The sequence below is a fragment of the Trachurus trachurus genome (genome assembly GCF_905171665.1).
Source record: "Trachurus trachurus genome assembly, chromosome: 4".
In the NCBI taxonomy this organism is placed as follows: Eukaryota; Metazoa; Chordata; class Actinopteri; order Carangiformes; family Carangidae; genus Trachurus; species Trachurus trachurus.
The window spans coordinates 10,111,669-10,128,714 of NC_139898.1; the positions used below are offsets into that span (position 1 = coordinate 10,111,669).

The following is a 17,046-nucleotide window of genomic DNA, read 5'->3' on the forward strand; positions in this document are numbered from 1 at the left end:
TCAGCGCGCGGCTCCCTTGTTTTCCTTGCTTTTTGAATTGAGCTGTAACAGCAGGCTGACACCGTCCTCGGTACTATTATGAAGTTGTTAGCTATCATCAAACTAAAGCAGAAACATCTTGAGAATCTGGACTGTTTTCACGCATAAAGGGCAACATGCATTGACAACGGACTGGAGATTTAACGGAGACATGTTACATGTTTTTTGAAGAGTTTGGACCGAAGAGGAACAACCGGGAATTCTTCATTGTGTTGTTAACTTACTAGCTCGGTAGCTAGCTAAGTTAGCAGGCACAGACCTTATTGAGACTGTAACTGGTTCAGCAGCCGGGTATCACCCCGGTAGCTCTCATCTCTGTTGTTCTTTTTTTGTTTGTTTTTTGTTTTAATTTCTTCAGTGCTAGCCACCAAAACAGTCGGTAAGTTTGGTTTACTTCTAGTTTCCCTTTCTCTCAACACGGCAAGCATGTAACGTTAGTTAAGCTCTGCTATGTTAGAGCCTGGTGTCATGGTGAAAAGTAGCTAAGTCTCCTGTTGCCCTCATAATTTGGCGTTTAACATAAAATTAAGCAAAGGAGAACATACAGAGCGCAACCTTAATTTATAACCTTATGTCGTCTAACTTAATTAGTTTGTGTTGGCTGGGATTGGGGCGCATTCTTTGCTTCTCTGACCTTCTTCAAATGTGTAGTTTATGTCTTCTGTTTTAACCATAACTGTTAGAAATGTCTTTGCTTGTCAGCATCGGAAATGTTTGTGCATAACGCAACCAATGTGCAATGACAACCAATTTTCATCCAGTGGCAGAGGCTTTTTATGTAACGTTAAGCAACCTAGCAAATTGAAAGTTTCAGTGTAAATTTATCCACCTTGCCTAGTTTTACCAAAGTTATCACAGCTCACAAATATGCTGCTTTTCTTTCCAGCTGAATTTAAGTCAGGCTTAGGCAGTATTTGTGTTTGAAGTCATGCCAAGTGTTGTCTCTTGCCTTAAGTTTGACAGTTGTCACCCTTCTCCTTTTCTTCCTTGTTGCTATACTTTCTCCCTCCTCTCTGCCTCACTGTGTTCTCCCACTGTGTCGCTTGCTGTTCATTCCCTGTAACTTTTGATAGTTTGGACAGTTTGGTGCCTCCTTCAGTTCCTGCCATGGCTGACAGCAGCATAGTGACTTTAGGGACGGCTCGGAGTCTGTTGGTGGATTCTTCGGTGTATGATTCAAGGATTGCTGAGACCACCAAGGACCATGTATTTCTGGGCATGGCATGTGAAGATGGGGAAGGTCAGTCTGCAGAGGTCATTGTTTTATAGTCTGTCCTTTCCTCCCATTTTTCTAAGTCTCTCCAATCTCTACATCCCTACGCTGCTGATATTGATTAAAAACTGCATATATGCACACCATGTGTGACCTTTAGTTTCACTGTAGGAAACACCCACTAGAGTGTAAATCTGGATTTTCCTGTGTTCAAGCCAAACAGCTATGTCATCAGAGAGACAAACTCATTCATTCTGCACCTTCCTAAATGCCCTGGAGACTAAGACTAGGGCAAATCCCAGTATATGGCTATATTGTGTAATTGCCCATAAGCATTATGCCAAGTTATGTTTGCTTTAGTAATCTCTGTGCTCACACACAGTATTTTAATATAGCTTAATTCCCCATAAAGATGGTCTCATTTATGTTTTTTGGTTTCTGTTGGAAGACTTTAAGTTAGCCAGCAGAATGGTGCTATCCATGCTGTTACTGAAACAGATAATGAATCTTTTAACATCCATATAGGCTACATAGCCTTTTTCATTGTATATTAATTACCCAATATCTACACAGCTTATTTTGTCTCTTTGCCCTTAATCAATGATGCTGGAAGTGCATTATCTGACTATCAGAGATTGGCCATTTAATTAGAGCTAATCTGTTTTGCTACCAAGTACTAACCTATGACCTATGTCGACCAATCACATTATCTGACCATTTGAGGGCCACTTTTAGTCAAAAATATTTGTGTGTATGTGATTAACTCCTGATAATCCCCATGAAGTTGTAGATGTACCTGATCCCTCCATGAAAAATACATCAATGCTTTATTCTGATGAAAGGGTTAGAAAAAGTGGGTTAACCTTAACAGTGCTCCAGTTGAATTTTGAAACAACTGTTTTTACAGCGAGGCCGACCAGTGGCATTCATGTCATATCTGAGTCTTTGTCAGTTTTTCTCCCCTGAAAAGTTATCTCTCGAATATGTAATGCAACGCTATCAGCTCTTTGTCCACAATACAATGCAGGCAGGTAGGAAAAGGGGGAAAAATGTTTTACTTTACTTTAATTACCAATTTGGGGTTCTCTCCTCCTGTGAATGAATCACTGGCTCTCTCATGCTCACTATCATTATTATATCACCCTTTTAAAATACACCATTGGGTCATGTCTACTGTCACGGCCCTGCTGGCCTTAACAGGTACCTGGCCCGGGTTGTCAGTCAGAATGAGAAAACTTCCAGAAGTGACCTGCTCCTTGAGTGCTCCTTCTCCCTTTTTTACCCATTGTTCATTCTGTCACCGTTGCTTTCTCAGATATGCTGCCAAAAGTGGAGACGAGGGTTGTTCTTGTGGGAGAAGCGTGCAGAAATGGAGCCCTGGTCAAAGCACTACAGGTACATCATTCCTCTCTTAACCCCCGAAGGTACACTGTGGTCCACTGATTTCTATTAAGGTGGCAGGCTTCCACAATCTGACTCAATGTCACTACTTTTCTCGATTTGATAAGTAGGACATGGAAAGTGTGCTCTGCTGGGCAATACTTTTGGGTCATAGCTGTCAGTGTATGAGGACTTTGTGCCAATGTTTTGCTGATGAATTTGAAGGAATTTCCCTGTAATTGGAGTATTCATGGTTTCCCACAGATTATCTCATGTGGGAAATGCATCTGAATTAGGGTGAAATGGGACATTAAAATCCCTCAGTGATGTCTGTTGATGACTAATGAAAGTACAAATAATTATGATGGTAAAAAGATGCATGCTTGTATTGAAATGTATTTAGTTTATTTAGTCACACAGACATTATTCGCAAAGATGAATACCACTGACTGGCTGGTGTGGTGGATAAATACATCTGTTGAATGGTGCGCCCATACCGTTTGTGGATTGACATTGTTTCATTATTTTAAATTGACAGACTTAAATATCAGGTTTTCTGGTTTTCCTGTCATTGTTAAAAAAAAAAAAAAAAAAAAAGTCAGTGTTGGAAAATAAACATGGTCAAGTCAGCCCTTGTGTTTGATTACAGCACCTCTGGACATTTCATAGATTGAACCTTAACCAAGAACATATTTGTATAATAATTGAAGATGTGAAAATGATCATTTAAAGCCCGATCAATCTGAATTGTTTCCCAATTAATTGGTACTCAGTGGTATTAATGATATAACCACTGAGTATAAGGCTTCTTAATATCTCCATTTCACTGGACTTTTTCAGGCCCCAGTTGCAGGAGATTTGGTTCAGTTGTCATGTTGTTGCTTTTTTATATACTATATATATATATATATATATATTAATCAGTCAGCTTACATTTTGGCACTAGTTTAGAGCTTTATTTGTTACTTCAGTTACATTGTAAAATTGCATGTTAAGACAAGAAGTGCACACACTTTTTCTAATTGCTTTCTCTTTCAAATACCTGCTACCTGCTACTGTGTGGAGGCGTCATAACACAGAGAGGCTCGAGGTGTGATATTTGGCACAGCCTGCAGAGCTTTCACAACCTAAAGTATTTAAGTGTAGCTTATGCAAAGACGAGTACTTGTGATGTCTTTTTAAACAGCTGCTGGCTGTGGCTGGTGTGTCATTACATCCCAGTTATTCTCCCCTTCGTGAGGATCATTTCAGCAAATATCGTGAGCTTGCTGCCAACCTCAGCGGAGCTTAAAGGGCTATTGCTGAATTGTTTACATGCGTTCCATGTCTTTTTGATTGTTAAGCAGTTGCGGGTGCCATATTAATAGTGTCAAAGTATCAAAGTTAGACAGGTGGACTGGAGGTGCCTTGGATCAAACCACCCTTTCAAACTCGTTAAATGCAAGTGGACTCACTGCTCGTTTTAGTTGAGCATTGGTTGACATTACATTTTTGGCAGTAGATTTAGATGAGCTCTCCACTGTGTGTGTCACTTCATGTCTTCATTGAACTAATGGTGGATGGACTGAAGCAGTCACTGAGGGATTTTGTCATAAATGGTTTTATTGGAATTTCCATCCCACGGTCTCAGTGGCAACCTAGCTTAAAATGTATGTATTTTTCCTGCTTTTTTTGGGTATCGAAACATTGGAAGGTAACTTCAGAGCTCAGTACAGAGCCAATAAAATCCAATGTTGACGCTAGATTTCCATTTAACAAAGCATAAAGCAGTTGAAATCACCATAACACACCATAAGTCAAAATGTTGATAGTTTTTCAAGATGGTATTTATGTGTCCATCTGTGTGTTTGTGTCTGCCATAGTAAGCAGCATCTAATTTGTGTCTTTGAGGAGCACCATGTGAAGGTGATTTGGAGGTGTGGCAGCAGACTAAGTGCTGGTAGAACGACTTCCTCGCCAGGTCTCCTGAGCCCTGTCACTTCTGAAAGCTTCCTGCTTAAATCATCTATTTCTCCCTGCCAATCTGCAGCGCAGCCACATCCAAAGACATCTGCCGACAGCTCCATCAGAGCACTCCCGATTGTCTGCCTGACCGCCCACCGGCATTGCTCACTCAACCCACAGAAAAAAAAGCCCCCCAAACCCACCCACCATTTCTTCCCGTCCCCTTCCTTTTTTGTCCTGTTCCTTTCCTCCTCTCCTCCTTCCCGACGGCTTTGAACTTTTATATTAATTTTTAACGGAAACTTCTTCTCCTCCCCAGCCTACCCCCTCTGGAGCCTGATAGTTGTTTGAAGTCACTGTCTTTAGACTTTGCAAGGACACAGTCCCCACCCATCTCGTCCTCATCTCCTCCTTCCTTCATCCCCAAACCCAGCCACTCTCCTTCTGTCTGAGATGTGAGATTATTTTGTGTGGATTTGTCTATGCTTTTACTCTTTTACTCTCGTCTTTGTTTCTCATTCTCTCTCTCTCTCTCTCAGCCTTTTGCTCTGCCATCCATCTTTCAAATGTCAGTGTTTAACATCCACTTCCTGCTGGTTGGTTTTTACAGGCCATCAGAGTAATGGAGGTACCAGTGGTAAAGATAAGAGAAGCCGAGGCGGGTGCCGAGGAGAAAATGATGATAAAATCTATAGTCAATATGGTACAGTACGGTGTCTGCCTCTCTGTTTGACTGTCTGACACTTTGATGGGAACTTTGGGAAGTGCTGCATGAGTCTTAATTCACAATGGACACCTTCTTAATCATTATGCATGTCCAACTCACTGATGGTGGATTGATTTTTGGGTGAAAATCCAAATATAATTGATGTGTTGCTTGAAATCTGGATCACTCTTTAACAGAATTGCACTCAAATGTCAATGCAACTTGCTGGACTGAGGAGTAATATTAAAATTCACAGATGGCTTTCTATTTAGCATTATGGCATTTAAAAATGGCCAATTTCAAGATGTCAATACAAAGGTTAGAGTTGCAAGGAGTCTCATGAAAAGTTATTTTCCCACAAAACATTTAGTTGGAGAGAACTTGAAGTGTGATACCATGCAACTAAAAAGCTTTGATATTTGAGTGCATAATTTCTTCACTGGAAATGGTTTAATACTCACAGAGTGAGATGAGAAGCTCAATAACAATCTAATGTCTTCTTTGAGCTGGAGTCAGGATGTGACTAGCTTCACCTGGAAACACAGGGAGCAGTTGAAACAATTAGTCGTGCTTATTATGTGGGTCAAACATTTAAAGTTTAATAATCTACGCCTTATACTATACTTGTTTAATCACAGTTTTTAAAATGATAGGAAGAAGTCTCCAGTCTTCTTCACCAAAAATAAAGTCGACAATTAAAGTGTTATTTTTTAACGGTCGGTGTGCTCATTTGGTCCAGACTGCTTTTGTTGCAGATGATTCTTTCCCAGTAGATGATTCTTTCGTGAATCCCTGACATTGCATTTCAACATTGACTATATGGATTCATGCTCAACACAGAACCTCAAGAATGGATTTAGACTCGCAAATGAGATGTGATACATTCAGCCTTGAGCTGCAGATATGGTGTGTGTGTGTTTTTTTTTCTCTTTAAATCGACCCAGACACGCTGTTCCCCATACATCAGGTCTTTTACATTAAGCTGCGGTATACACATCCTGACTCCAGCGTTGTTTTAGACACAGATCTGTTCATCATTTCAGTGAACTCCCCAAGATATTAAACTACTCCTGTAACACACAAGTGTCCAAAGTAATGTTGATCCTAACAGTTCGATAACACACGTGGTCTCTAACACTGCATATGTGTGTGTCACTCTGCTGATGCCTCAGTACTGCTTCTGCCACAATACTGCTTCTGCCTTTGTCCTGTGAGGTTTGTTTTATGTGGAGGTTTACAGGTAGCCTGAGTAACTTATCCTCCTCTGAAGTACCAGTCCTGCCCATATGGAATCCAACAGCTAGTTGGTGATTTAATTTTTGCTTTTGGTATCAAAGCCATTGATCCAGACAAATCCTCCTCAGATTCACAGAACACATTTTCTCATCTGAGAAGGCAGAACTGATTGTTTTCATGCTGCACCGAGCAAAAAGAGTGAATATGATGGTGTCTACTGTATGAATGAATGATTGTGTACCGCAGTCTTCAACTATTCCTCTTGGTGGATTGAAGATGTCTGCAGTATTGACCTTGCCACCTTGACTCGAAGAAAATATTCCACAGTATAACAATGAAATTCCTCACAATAATGGTTTGGGGACATTTGACTGATAGCGATTGTTTAATTTTAATCATGTACTGACGGATTGGTAAACGTAGTTGATAGTTAAGCAGCCACAGAAGTTGTTTAGACCAAAAGTGGAGCCAAGATGAGAGTGAATTGCTTTTACATTCACCAGCATACTGACCTAGTAAGGCCAAAAATATTTCAAACTGAATTTTTAGCTGCTGTTGCGTTCTCCCTTCGAGGGGTTGCCTGAAGCAGCTTTGAAAATTAAAAATTAATTTGTGAGTTCAGATAGGGAAGTTTGACAATAACACAAACGTACATTGTGTGCTTTAGTTGTTCCGTGACAGTTAAAAAATGTGAAATAATGCCAATGTTGTCCTTGATGTTTTTAGTTCTTTCCTCTATGTAATGTTTACCTATTAATGAGAAAATCTACTAATAAATAACCCAACATGTCCAACAGTCTCACTAACGAGGGTAATATGTCTCTCTGATCATTTTCAGGTTCTTGTGCACAGTTTTATTACTTCATATTGTGATTCTTCTTCTTCAGGACATCAACACCCCTTGCATAATGGCGGACAGTGCTCAGGAGTTCGGGGATGAGGAGAACACTGACTTTGAGACAGTGTTTGTCCTTGCAGACTTTGATTCTCCTGACTACAGCTACCTCTACAAACGTGACAGCCGCATTGTTGGGCCTCCTGTCGTACTGCACTGTGCTGCGAAGGAAGAAGTAAGGCATTGTTTGTTTTTAGTAACGATTCATGGATGGCTGTATAATCTGTTTTACGTCAGGTTCAAAGAAATTGTTATGTAATTTAAGGTATAATCAGTGTTTACGATCCAGTACATATCGCAAATATCTCCTTTTGGTTCACGAGCTGCCCATTCTGTGTTTGCACTGGGTGTTTGTACACAGCCCTGACTGTGTAAATGGGGAGACTAAGGATCCTCAGACCAAACAACAAAATCTTACACCAGTTGTTGTTCTCTAACCTCTGCCTCTTTTGCTATTTACCCCCCTGATCAGTGTTCTCACCCACAAGGTTCAGACCTAAACTATGATACCAGTGAAACATAACATAGGATATATTACAGTACCTTGCCAACTTGGAATATCAATATTTAACCTGCTACGACAGACATTATTTCCCCCTTTTGCCTTTAAATGTGACTGGTGTTTCTGCTCCTCTGTGGAATTACACCACCGACTGGTCAGACAGGTGGTTGGGACTGCAAGGACAAATCGCAGCAGGCTAGTGGCCTCTAGTTTATTGACCAGTCTGTCTAACTGACTCAATCGATCCAAATGAAAAGTTCACACAGTTTATTCGTTTTTGGAAGCATGTTGTTTGTTTGCCATGTGGGAAAGGAGAGCCTTCCAGAGAGAGGCCTGAAATTAACCTTCATTGAAGGATGCATAACATGCAAATAATATGCAGTGGTCTTCTGCTGAAATGTTGTTGTTGAAATACAGAATGACTTGAAAATATTGAAATGCTGTTCTGTACTGACTTTGTTTATTGCACTGGATTTTTTCTTTTCCCTTTTCCTTCCCACAGCCTCTACAGTTTTCATGTCGTCCTCTCTTTTCCACCACCATGCTTAACCTGTCGCTGTGTTTCACTGGCTTCAGGAACAAAGAGGAAATGGTGAGGATATGAATTTACTGTTATACTTCTTGAATTTTCTTGTGGAGGAAAGATAACTGAGGTATTTTACTATAATCCTTCTTTGTTAATAATACTCAGACATTTCTAAATGACACAGTAGCCTTTTGGGGGGATATACCATGGATGTATAATAGATCCATGGGATATACCGGTAATTCCAATTGCACTGACTGAGCAGCTTCCTTTGCATTTTATTAGGGTGTAAATACACATGTCCATGGCTTGACACCCAGTAGTGGGTGTGTCAGAATTGGCGCTAAGTAGATAAATTGGCCAATGATATTGGCTTATAGTAATTGCAGATATGTCCTGTGTATACACTAACAGTTACCAGTATATTAGGTACACCTATTGAACATGAATACAGTTTATTTCAACAGCCTTTTAATAAATGGTGCCTTCATGAAGATGACAGTGTAGTGCTATTGACTTATACTGTACTGATGTCTTTATAATGACACATGTTTGTAATACTTTGCCTACACCAATACCTGATGTATTCCATGGTGGTATAAAGCTGCAGTCATGATGCTTTCTGCATGCACAAGTTAGTTCAGTGCAGGTCAAGTTGTTGCTGCCTTTCACTGTATAATGTTGCACTTTAACATAATACCTTATATACGTAGGAATCCTGCATCATCCATGTTAACATCATCAGATCAGATACCATAATAATGTCAAAGTAAAGTATACAGTAACTAATTATTCATCTGTTGGGATATTTTAATAGAGTTAGATTAAAAAAACATTGTCATAACAAAATGTCATCTTGGTATTTAGTTTCTTTCTTTGTACTAACTTTGTTATTCTTATTGTCCATGTAGAAAAACTTAGTGAATCTCGTTCATCACATGGGCGGAACCATCCGGAAAGACTTCAGCACCAAAGTCACTCATCTCATCGCCTACTCCACTCATGGGGAGAAATACAGGGTGTGTTTACTTGCTTACGTATTAACTTTGTTTATTCCGAATGTGCATGCTTTACGCTTAACATTAATTGCATGGTGCATTATAGCTCAGAAACATTGCTAAAGATGTGTATCTTGTATATTAACACCCTTTTGTCCATGGATCAAAAAAGCTATTTTAACTGTCACAGAGTGGCAAAAGAAGAGAAAATGTTTTTCTCCTATAGCGTTTCTCTCAGTCATTCATTGCTGGTGTGCAAAAAACAGCAACGCCCAAAATCTCGCCAATCCATCAAGAATAGCGCTAACACAGAGACACATACAGGAAATGGAACTGGGATCAATGTGAGCAAGAAATGAAGGAATCAACATGAAAATTACACCTGAAACTTTCCCAACTCAAAATACATCGGAACAATGGGGAAGAAGCACTTTGTCATGTTCGGAGAGTTGCAATTACAAACCCAGAGATTTTTTTTTTTTTTATTGTATACCTCAACTCCTCTTTCTCTCCTCTGCTTGAATAAAGTGAACGAGCAGGGAATGATGAGCAGTTCCTCTAACTTGAATCCTAGTGTTTGATGTCAGAAAGAGCTAAACTGAGTTGAACGCATGGCCTCCTCCATAGGGATACACCGATAGATGGATGGATGAAGAGATTGACATTTATCTATCTTCTGTCTTCTTAATATGATTTTAGTTTACTCCTTCTCTTCATCCGCTCAGTCGCTGCATTCACTGTTTTTCACCTCAACCCCCCAACCCCTTTCGATTTTTACCTTCAATTTTTTTCACCTCACCACCTTCTTCTGTTTCATCAAAGTCTTGTGGTGAATGCACAACAAAACAAAATGCAGTAGGAACTTGTTGGCTTTGTGTCATGCGGTCAAGGCTCTTTTCTATTTGAAAGTGGGATGCTAACTTAAGAAAAAAATATGTTTTGAACCACTGAGCATCTCATACTTGCGTCTGAAGTGAAAACTGTTATTCTGAGTGACAAGTCGTTCAGGAGTAATGAAAACAGCCGGAGGTGGTTGTTGTACTGTGAGCACTTACGATGAAACAATTTGAAGGTCTTATAGTTATAAATTTGTGCAGAGATCAAAGTCATGCCCCTTTTTTGTGTTATTAGGTCTCCCTCAGTCTACCATCTCTTGGTTGCATATTACTCACTGTGTTTTTGTGTCCTCCCTTCTCCACTGTCCTTTATTGTGCATCATCTCTCAGCTGGCAGTGTGTCTGGGGACGCCAATCCTCACTCCATCCTGGATCCTGAAGGCGTGGGAGAAAAGAGACGATGTGTAAGTTAAAAAATTCTTGAAAGGACGAAACCTTGAGCTGTTGAGACTGGAAACTTTAATATGAAAATGAAAATTAGAGTGTGTGAATGTGAATAGTCAACCGGGCGAAGGTATTCTGATGTTCAGGTCCGAAAGAAATGCTCTCTCTGCTTTTTTATATAACATTTAGGCAACAGCCTCTCACTCATAACCTGCTGCTGCTTGTCATTGTAGTTAATGTCAAAGGCTATTACAGAAACCTCCCTCTGTTGTCTTCTTTGTGTACAAACCAGTATCTGTTTTGAGTTAAATATTTCTCGAGAGGGAAGAAACATAACTCTGTGATGCAGCTGTGAAAGTTTGTCTACTCTTTGGGCGATCATGTCAGGTCAATTTCAGGGTTTGAACTTCTGAGTAACACCTTTATTCATGTGTAATAAGCTGCTTTGGGAAAATAAGGTGTGTTTAATTTACTAGGCTTAACTTGATTTTTTTTCCCTATGTGCCAGATTACATAAGTAGTTAACAAAGCATATATCCTCTCACTCTTATAACATTAATATAGGGTCAGAGTCAGACTTTGAATCAGTAGACACCCAGAGTGAAAGGATTCAGGGTTCAAAAACCTTAAGGGACACCCATCACAAAATGTACCTTCAACCATTTGTCACATTTTTAATGTTTTCATTTATTTGAAAAGCTGAATTCTGGCAGTGTTAAGAAATGTTTTTGGTATTTTCAAGGTTGCAAACTTGGCCAAATTAGTACAACTTTTCTTACAAAGGCAAATGTGAACTCTGCATAAAAAGGTGGAATGGAGAACTCTTGTTGGATAAAAATAGATGTCCAAGGTCTCACCAGCAAGCAGAGGAGCCATTCAGCAGGAGCCAGGGTCCGCTGACAGACACAAAACTAAGAAATACTATGTTGGTCACTGTCTGTTGTTCGTTGTTCTCTTTCATCTTCAGTTATAAACCATAATAACCAAGTTAAAACATTTAAGAGCATATGACAAAAAATATCAAAACCTAAATGACATTCACTGGAATCTTCAAACCTTTAATTTATGACTTTGTAGAGGCGCCTTTGAGTTTTTCTATGAGTATTTGTGCAGTTTGTCTTATTCCTCCTGACAGAACATGTCAAACACTGAATGAGAAGCATCTAAATCACCATCTTCAGGTCCCCGCACTGATGTTCTATATGAATTTAGGTCTGAGACTGAGCTTTGACCAGGACACTAATGGTCAGACAAAAGGCTTTTCCCAAAGCTACTCAGGAGTAGCTTTCCTCCCCTTAGAACAGTCTTTGTCCCTTCTGCTTTTTTTGATACGTGTCTTTTTACTACTTCCATCTAGCTGCTCTACCTGACAGATGTAGTGCTGCTGCAATGCTAATGATTTGATTTTAGAAATCTTTAAATCAGGTTTTCACTTTGTCAGTGAGGATAATTGAGTGTAGAATGATATAGAGAAGAAAAAAAAAACACAACAAATTTTGCTCAAATTGAGGGGGCTGAATACTTTCTGAAGCAGCTGTGTGTGTATTTAATTTCCCTTAGAATGCCCTTAGCATGGTTATCATAATCAGTCTCAATTAGTTATTGCTAGCATTTACTAATTTTATTATTGTTGTAATTTGTACATTTTTAGGATTACTTTTTGGATTGAAGTATACTATTTTCTTTCAATTTTCTTTACTGCATTATGTATAACTTAATCTGAGTAGAGTGAAATTATTGCAATCTATACTAGACTTTCATCAACACAATCTTTTCCTCACACACTAAAAAATGTTGAACACAAACCCATAAGTGGAATTGGTTTGACATCACCTTGTTTCTCCCTCCATCATTTGTTCAGGCATTTCCATGCAGGGGAAGAGGAGTTTCGAACAGAGTTTAAAGTGCCTCCTTTCCAGGACTGCATCCTCAGTTTTCTGGGCTTTTCAGAGGAAGAGAAGGCCAACATGGAGGAGAGAACACTTAAACATGGTTAGTCCTGCAGCAGTTGGCCATTGTATTATCTCTGCCGCTGTGTATACACACACTGTATGATATCTGATCGTGCATGCATTTCCCTGGAAAATATATGCTCAGCATGCTTTGACTTAAGACAGTCACTGAAAAAGATCATTTTTTTAATGTTATCAGTCTAATTGCTATTTTATTACAAATTGAATGTGCTGTATGTATACATATTTTTTTGAGGATCATCCCCCTGTTCTCTTTATGTCTAAGGTGGCGGCTATCGTGAGGTTGGAGATGAGAGCTGTACACACATGGTGGTGGAGGAGAACTCTGTTAAGGAGCTGCCATTTTCTCCCCCCAAGAAACTCTTTGTGGTCAAACAGGAGGTTTGTCTTGGGATTTTTGTCTGGCATCAATGCTGATATGAAGAATAGCAACTCAAATATTTATATAATTTAAAATGGAATTTGATACCCTTTTAAAGTTGGTATGGGCAGCTTGGAAGAATGACCGCAACAAAGATGAGTCTTCTTTGAGGCATAATAACCACTTAATTGCTCCATACCACATGCAACATATACAACAAAGAAAAAAATCAAGTCATTTTCAGCTCTGTTTCTAAAGACAAACATTTTGATGCGTCTGTGATACTGGGCCAGTGCTATTTTGACATGAGAGAATAATTGGAATACACTCCCTTTACAAGATGACACATCAACAGTGGGGAGAAGAGGAAAATAATGGATACTCTCAGTTGTTTCCTCTTAAACAGAATGACAAATAATTTTCTGATAAGAATTTACTTTTAGGTTAAACCTCAATTGATGCACTCCCTGTTCTCCCTCTCTCTATCTGTGTTATCAGAGAGGCTTATTAATAATAGATTTCCGCTTCCAGCATATGAATAATTTCAACAAGGTGGAGTGGTAGTTAAGCTATAGTTACACGAATCAATGCGGCCTTTATTTCACTCTGCCTGTTTTTTCTCTAAATAAAATGTGTGTCATTTTAGTATCACAAATAACCTCTGCCCTAACCCAGGAATCGGTGAAAACATCTTTTTCTTTTCTGTGGTAGTGGTTCTGGGGAAGCATACAGATGGATGCTCGGGCTGGGGAGTCCATGTACCTCTACGAGAAGGTGAGTGTTCAACGTTCTTGTACGTGTATTGATTCAAGCCATATTCCCTTGGAACTAGCTGAGGGATACTATGGACTTTCAAAAAAACAACAGAAAATGGCAAATCATGTTTTCACTTTGTCAGCGAGGATAATTGAGTGTAGAACGATGGACAACAACATAACAAATGCTGCACAAATTGAGGGGTCTGAATACTTTCTGAAGCCACTGTACGTGTGTGTATGTGTATATATATCTAATTGCCCTTAGAATGCCCCTGGCATGGTTATCATATCAGTCTCAATGATTGCTAGCATTTGATCATTCTGTAAATGCTTACGATTACCTTTTGATTCAAGTGCACACTGTAGCTTACTTTCAGTTTTATTTTTTTAATACATACTAGTACTTTCCACATTTATGTCTCTCCCACCCCTGTTTCAGTATTTATCCGTTTGTACCTTTGTGCCTTTTTTCCCCTTTAATCTTTAAAGTAAATGGATGAGGATTATTTCCCATGATTGTGGCTTTTATAACTGTACTGTCTGTGCTGCCTGTGCAATCCCTATGTCTGTTGAAAAGATTCAGGGAAACAAACAATCGTGCAAAATAGTATAAAACAACACAAAATGTCAGCATGCAAGTCTTTACACTGCCTTTTGAGGATCTATATATGGGGCAACTTGCTGACTTACCTCACACAATTATACAGTCAAATACACTGATTTTACCAGATTTGTGTTGAGATATCATAAGTAAATCTGAGGCACTCCAACCCTGTGTACAACCAGTATGAGTGCTGCTATGACTCATGTCTTCATACTAGCCAATCAAAGACAACATGAAGTGATGCAAAATACATCTGCATGTTGTATACATGGCATCTCTGAATCAGTTTTGCCATAAAAAAAACAAATCAAGATGTTGAATGAAAAAGAAAATGCAAGTTTGTGTGAATGTCACAGACCTGTATGAGTCATGAAACATGAGAGTAGCAGAGATGGATGGCCCTCATATACATTTTTCTGTATACATAGTAGTGCTCCAAATTACCATGCATGCATTGCACAATCTGGCAGTCCGACAGAGATAGAGCCCAGGATTTTATTAGAGCCGCATCGCACAGTGTGACATCCAATATAGTTACTCCACTATTGTTGTTGCACAATCAAAGGCACCTTCAGGGAACTTCCCAGCCTGGATCTTTATGAAGTAACGACTCCCTTTAAAGCTAATTTTGACATTTTGGGATGGTTGCCATCTGTTACACCGCACAATTGAGCTCGAGATCCAGTATTGTCAGAACAACAATACACAACTAGGGAGGAAGATTTCTATGTAAGACAAAGTTGGGTAGTGACACATTTTTGACTTGCCTTTTGACTTGCCTTCAATATCTGCTTATCAGCAGATATTGAATTAATTGCAAAATGTTTTCCTTTTTCCCCCTCACATTTTCCCACATAATTTCCAATATATGCAACTTGCCTCCTTTTTTCTTTTCACTTTAATTTTTCTTGTCCTTATACATTTTTCTTTTTGTATGTTTAATACTTTAGAATGACAGTCCAGCCATGAAGAAGGCAGTGTCTCTCCTGTCCCTGACAACACCCAACAGTAACCGAAAGCGTCGGCGTCTGCGGGACACGCTAGCTCAGCTCACCAAGGAGACTGAGATCTCCCCCTTCCCTCCACCACGTAAAAGGCCTTCAGCGGAGCACTCCCTGTCCATGGGTTCCCTGCTAGACATCTCTAACACTCCTGAGACATGCAAGGCCTTGGCAGGTAAGAGATAAATGCAGAGAGAACGGGAAGACACCAGTTTGAAATAACAGTGAAACCCCATGTCCTTCTCTGCTCAGTAGGAAACCATTTCTGAGATGTATGGATGCAAAATGCAATGCCTTAAAAAGATATTCTCATCTGTATTATGACTGGCTCTCTTGCTTATGAGACAGAAGGAACAAGATTGACCCCTCTTTATCTTCAAAGACAGAATAGGAAACGGTTCAGAGAGCAAAGGAGACGAGGTAGTGACCACGAATAGGCTGATCAGAAGAAGAAGCAAAAGCAGGAAATGCAGAGTTAGATCAGACAGGGGAGAGAGGAGGAAAAGGTCCTACCAGAGTACAGGTAACCTTCAAGAACCAGAGGAGGAACAACAGCAGCAGCAGCCAGGAACTTCTACAGGTCAGGTTTTGCTTCAAAAGTATAATTGAATTGATATTGTTTCAGATATCAGGCCAGTAAAGTAATGGCTAGAGAGATGAAAGCTGTGGTACTGACAAAACAAAAACACACACATCAGTTTTGCCAGGAGAGCTTCGAGTGTTGGATTATATGCAAGCAGAAATGTTTTATTCAGGGTTGCTGAACTGGCAAAATTAAAGATGTGTGAGATGTGATGGTAGTTGGCATACATACTGGCAGACTATCTAACTTTAGCCTTGTTGTTCAAATCAGACATAGACTCGTATAGAGACTCATGTTTGATTGCTCATATATAAAAAGGAAACTTACTGAAAGTCAACAAGATGGTTATCACGATCCGACGATATTTAAGAACTAGAGACAAATTACATGGTGGTGCAATAAAAAAATACAAATTATTCATTCATATATATTTTTTTGTCTTTTTAAACAGCAGATGGATCAATGACAATTTTTTGTTTGTGTGATATTTTAAATTTAAATGAATGTGGGATTTGTGGCACAAAACTGTGTACAAACTTAGCATGTACAGTACATGCTAAGTTTGTCCTTGTGACCTTATGGTAATAAAAAAAAAAAAGCAAGATTATGCATTCCACCATAATATCTAAAAAAAAAAGCAGCAGATGGACACCTTCCTGTGTCTGCCTGTGCTTCAATGCAGTATTAAAAACTGTCTGTCTTCCTCACCCCTGCTTTTGTTACTCCAGAGAGTTCGAAGCCGTCCAGGAGTTCGACTCCAGTTGTGGCCAAGCAGTCAGCCAGGTGGCAAGTCTCCAAGGAGCTCTACCAGACTGAGAGCAACTATGTGGACATTTTAAGCACCATCCTACAGGTAGGTTTGTGTGTGTCTGTGTGTGCGCAGTCTGAACACTACCTAACGGGTTCGCCTGTCGGTCGCCCCTGACATCACTTTCAGGCTAAGCTACAACCATTAAAGGTGTGTGCGTGCTTGCTCTTACTTGGCCTGTCTTATCAGTTGGTCCCAGCAGACTCAGACAGCTGACCAGTGAGGGAGAAAATGACCTG

The 17,046-nt window shown here is 39.6% G+C and overlaps 1 protein-coding gene across 1 annotated transcript in view; it reads left to right on the top strand.

Moving 5' to 3' along the window:
• Nucleotides 1–206: 206 nt before the first annotated feature.
• ect2 (epithelial cell transforming 2) overlaps nucleotides 207–17,046 on the top strand; it is a gene marked incomplete at its 3' end in the record, with an annotated part of 33,912 nt that continues 17,072 nt past the window's right edge. The window contains exons 1-13 of the mRNA XM_083969426.1: nucleotides 207–418; nucleotides 1,113–1,279; nucleotides 2,568–2,647; nucleotides 5,187–5,279; nucleotides 7,406–7,588; nucleotides 8,418–8,507; nucleotides 9,353–9,460; nucleotides 10,666–10,739; nucleotides 12,581–12,711; nucleotides 12,958–13,073; nucleotides 13,765–13,827; nucleotides 15,366–15,591; nucleotides 16,728–16,852. Coding sequence (XP_083825552.1) covers nucleotides 1,147–1,279; nucleotides 2,568–2,647; nucleotides 5,187–5,279; nucleotides 7,406–7,588; nucleotides 8,418–8,507; nucleotides 9,353–9,460; nucleotides 10,666–10,739; nucleotides 12,581–12,711; nucleotides 12,958–13,073; nucleotides 13,765–13,827; nucleotides 15,366–15,591; nucleotides 16,728–16,852 — 1,422 coding nt within the window. The 5' untranslated portion in view covers nucleotides 207–418; nucleotides 1,113–1,146. The remainder of the gene's footprint in view (nucleotides 419–1,112; nucleotides 1,280–2,567; nucleotides 2,648–5,186; nucleotides 5,280–7,405; nucleotides 7,589–8,417; nucleotides 8,508–9,352; nucleotides 9,461–10,665; nucleotides 10,740–12,580; nucleotides 12,712–12,957; nucleotides 13,074–13,764; nucleotides 13,828–15,365; nucleotides 15,592–16,727; nucleotides 16,853–17,046) is intronic.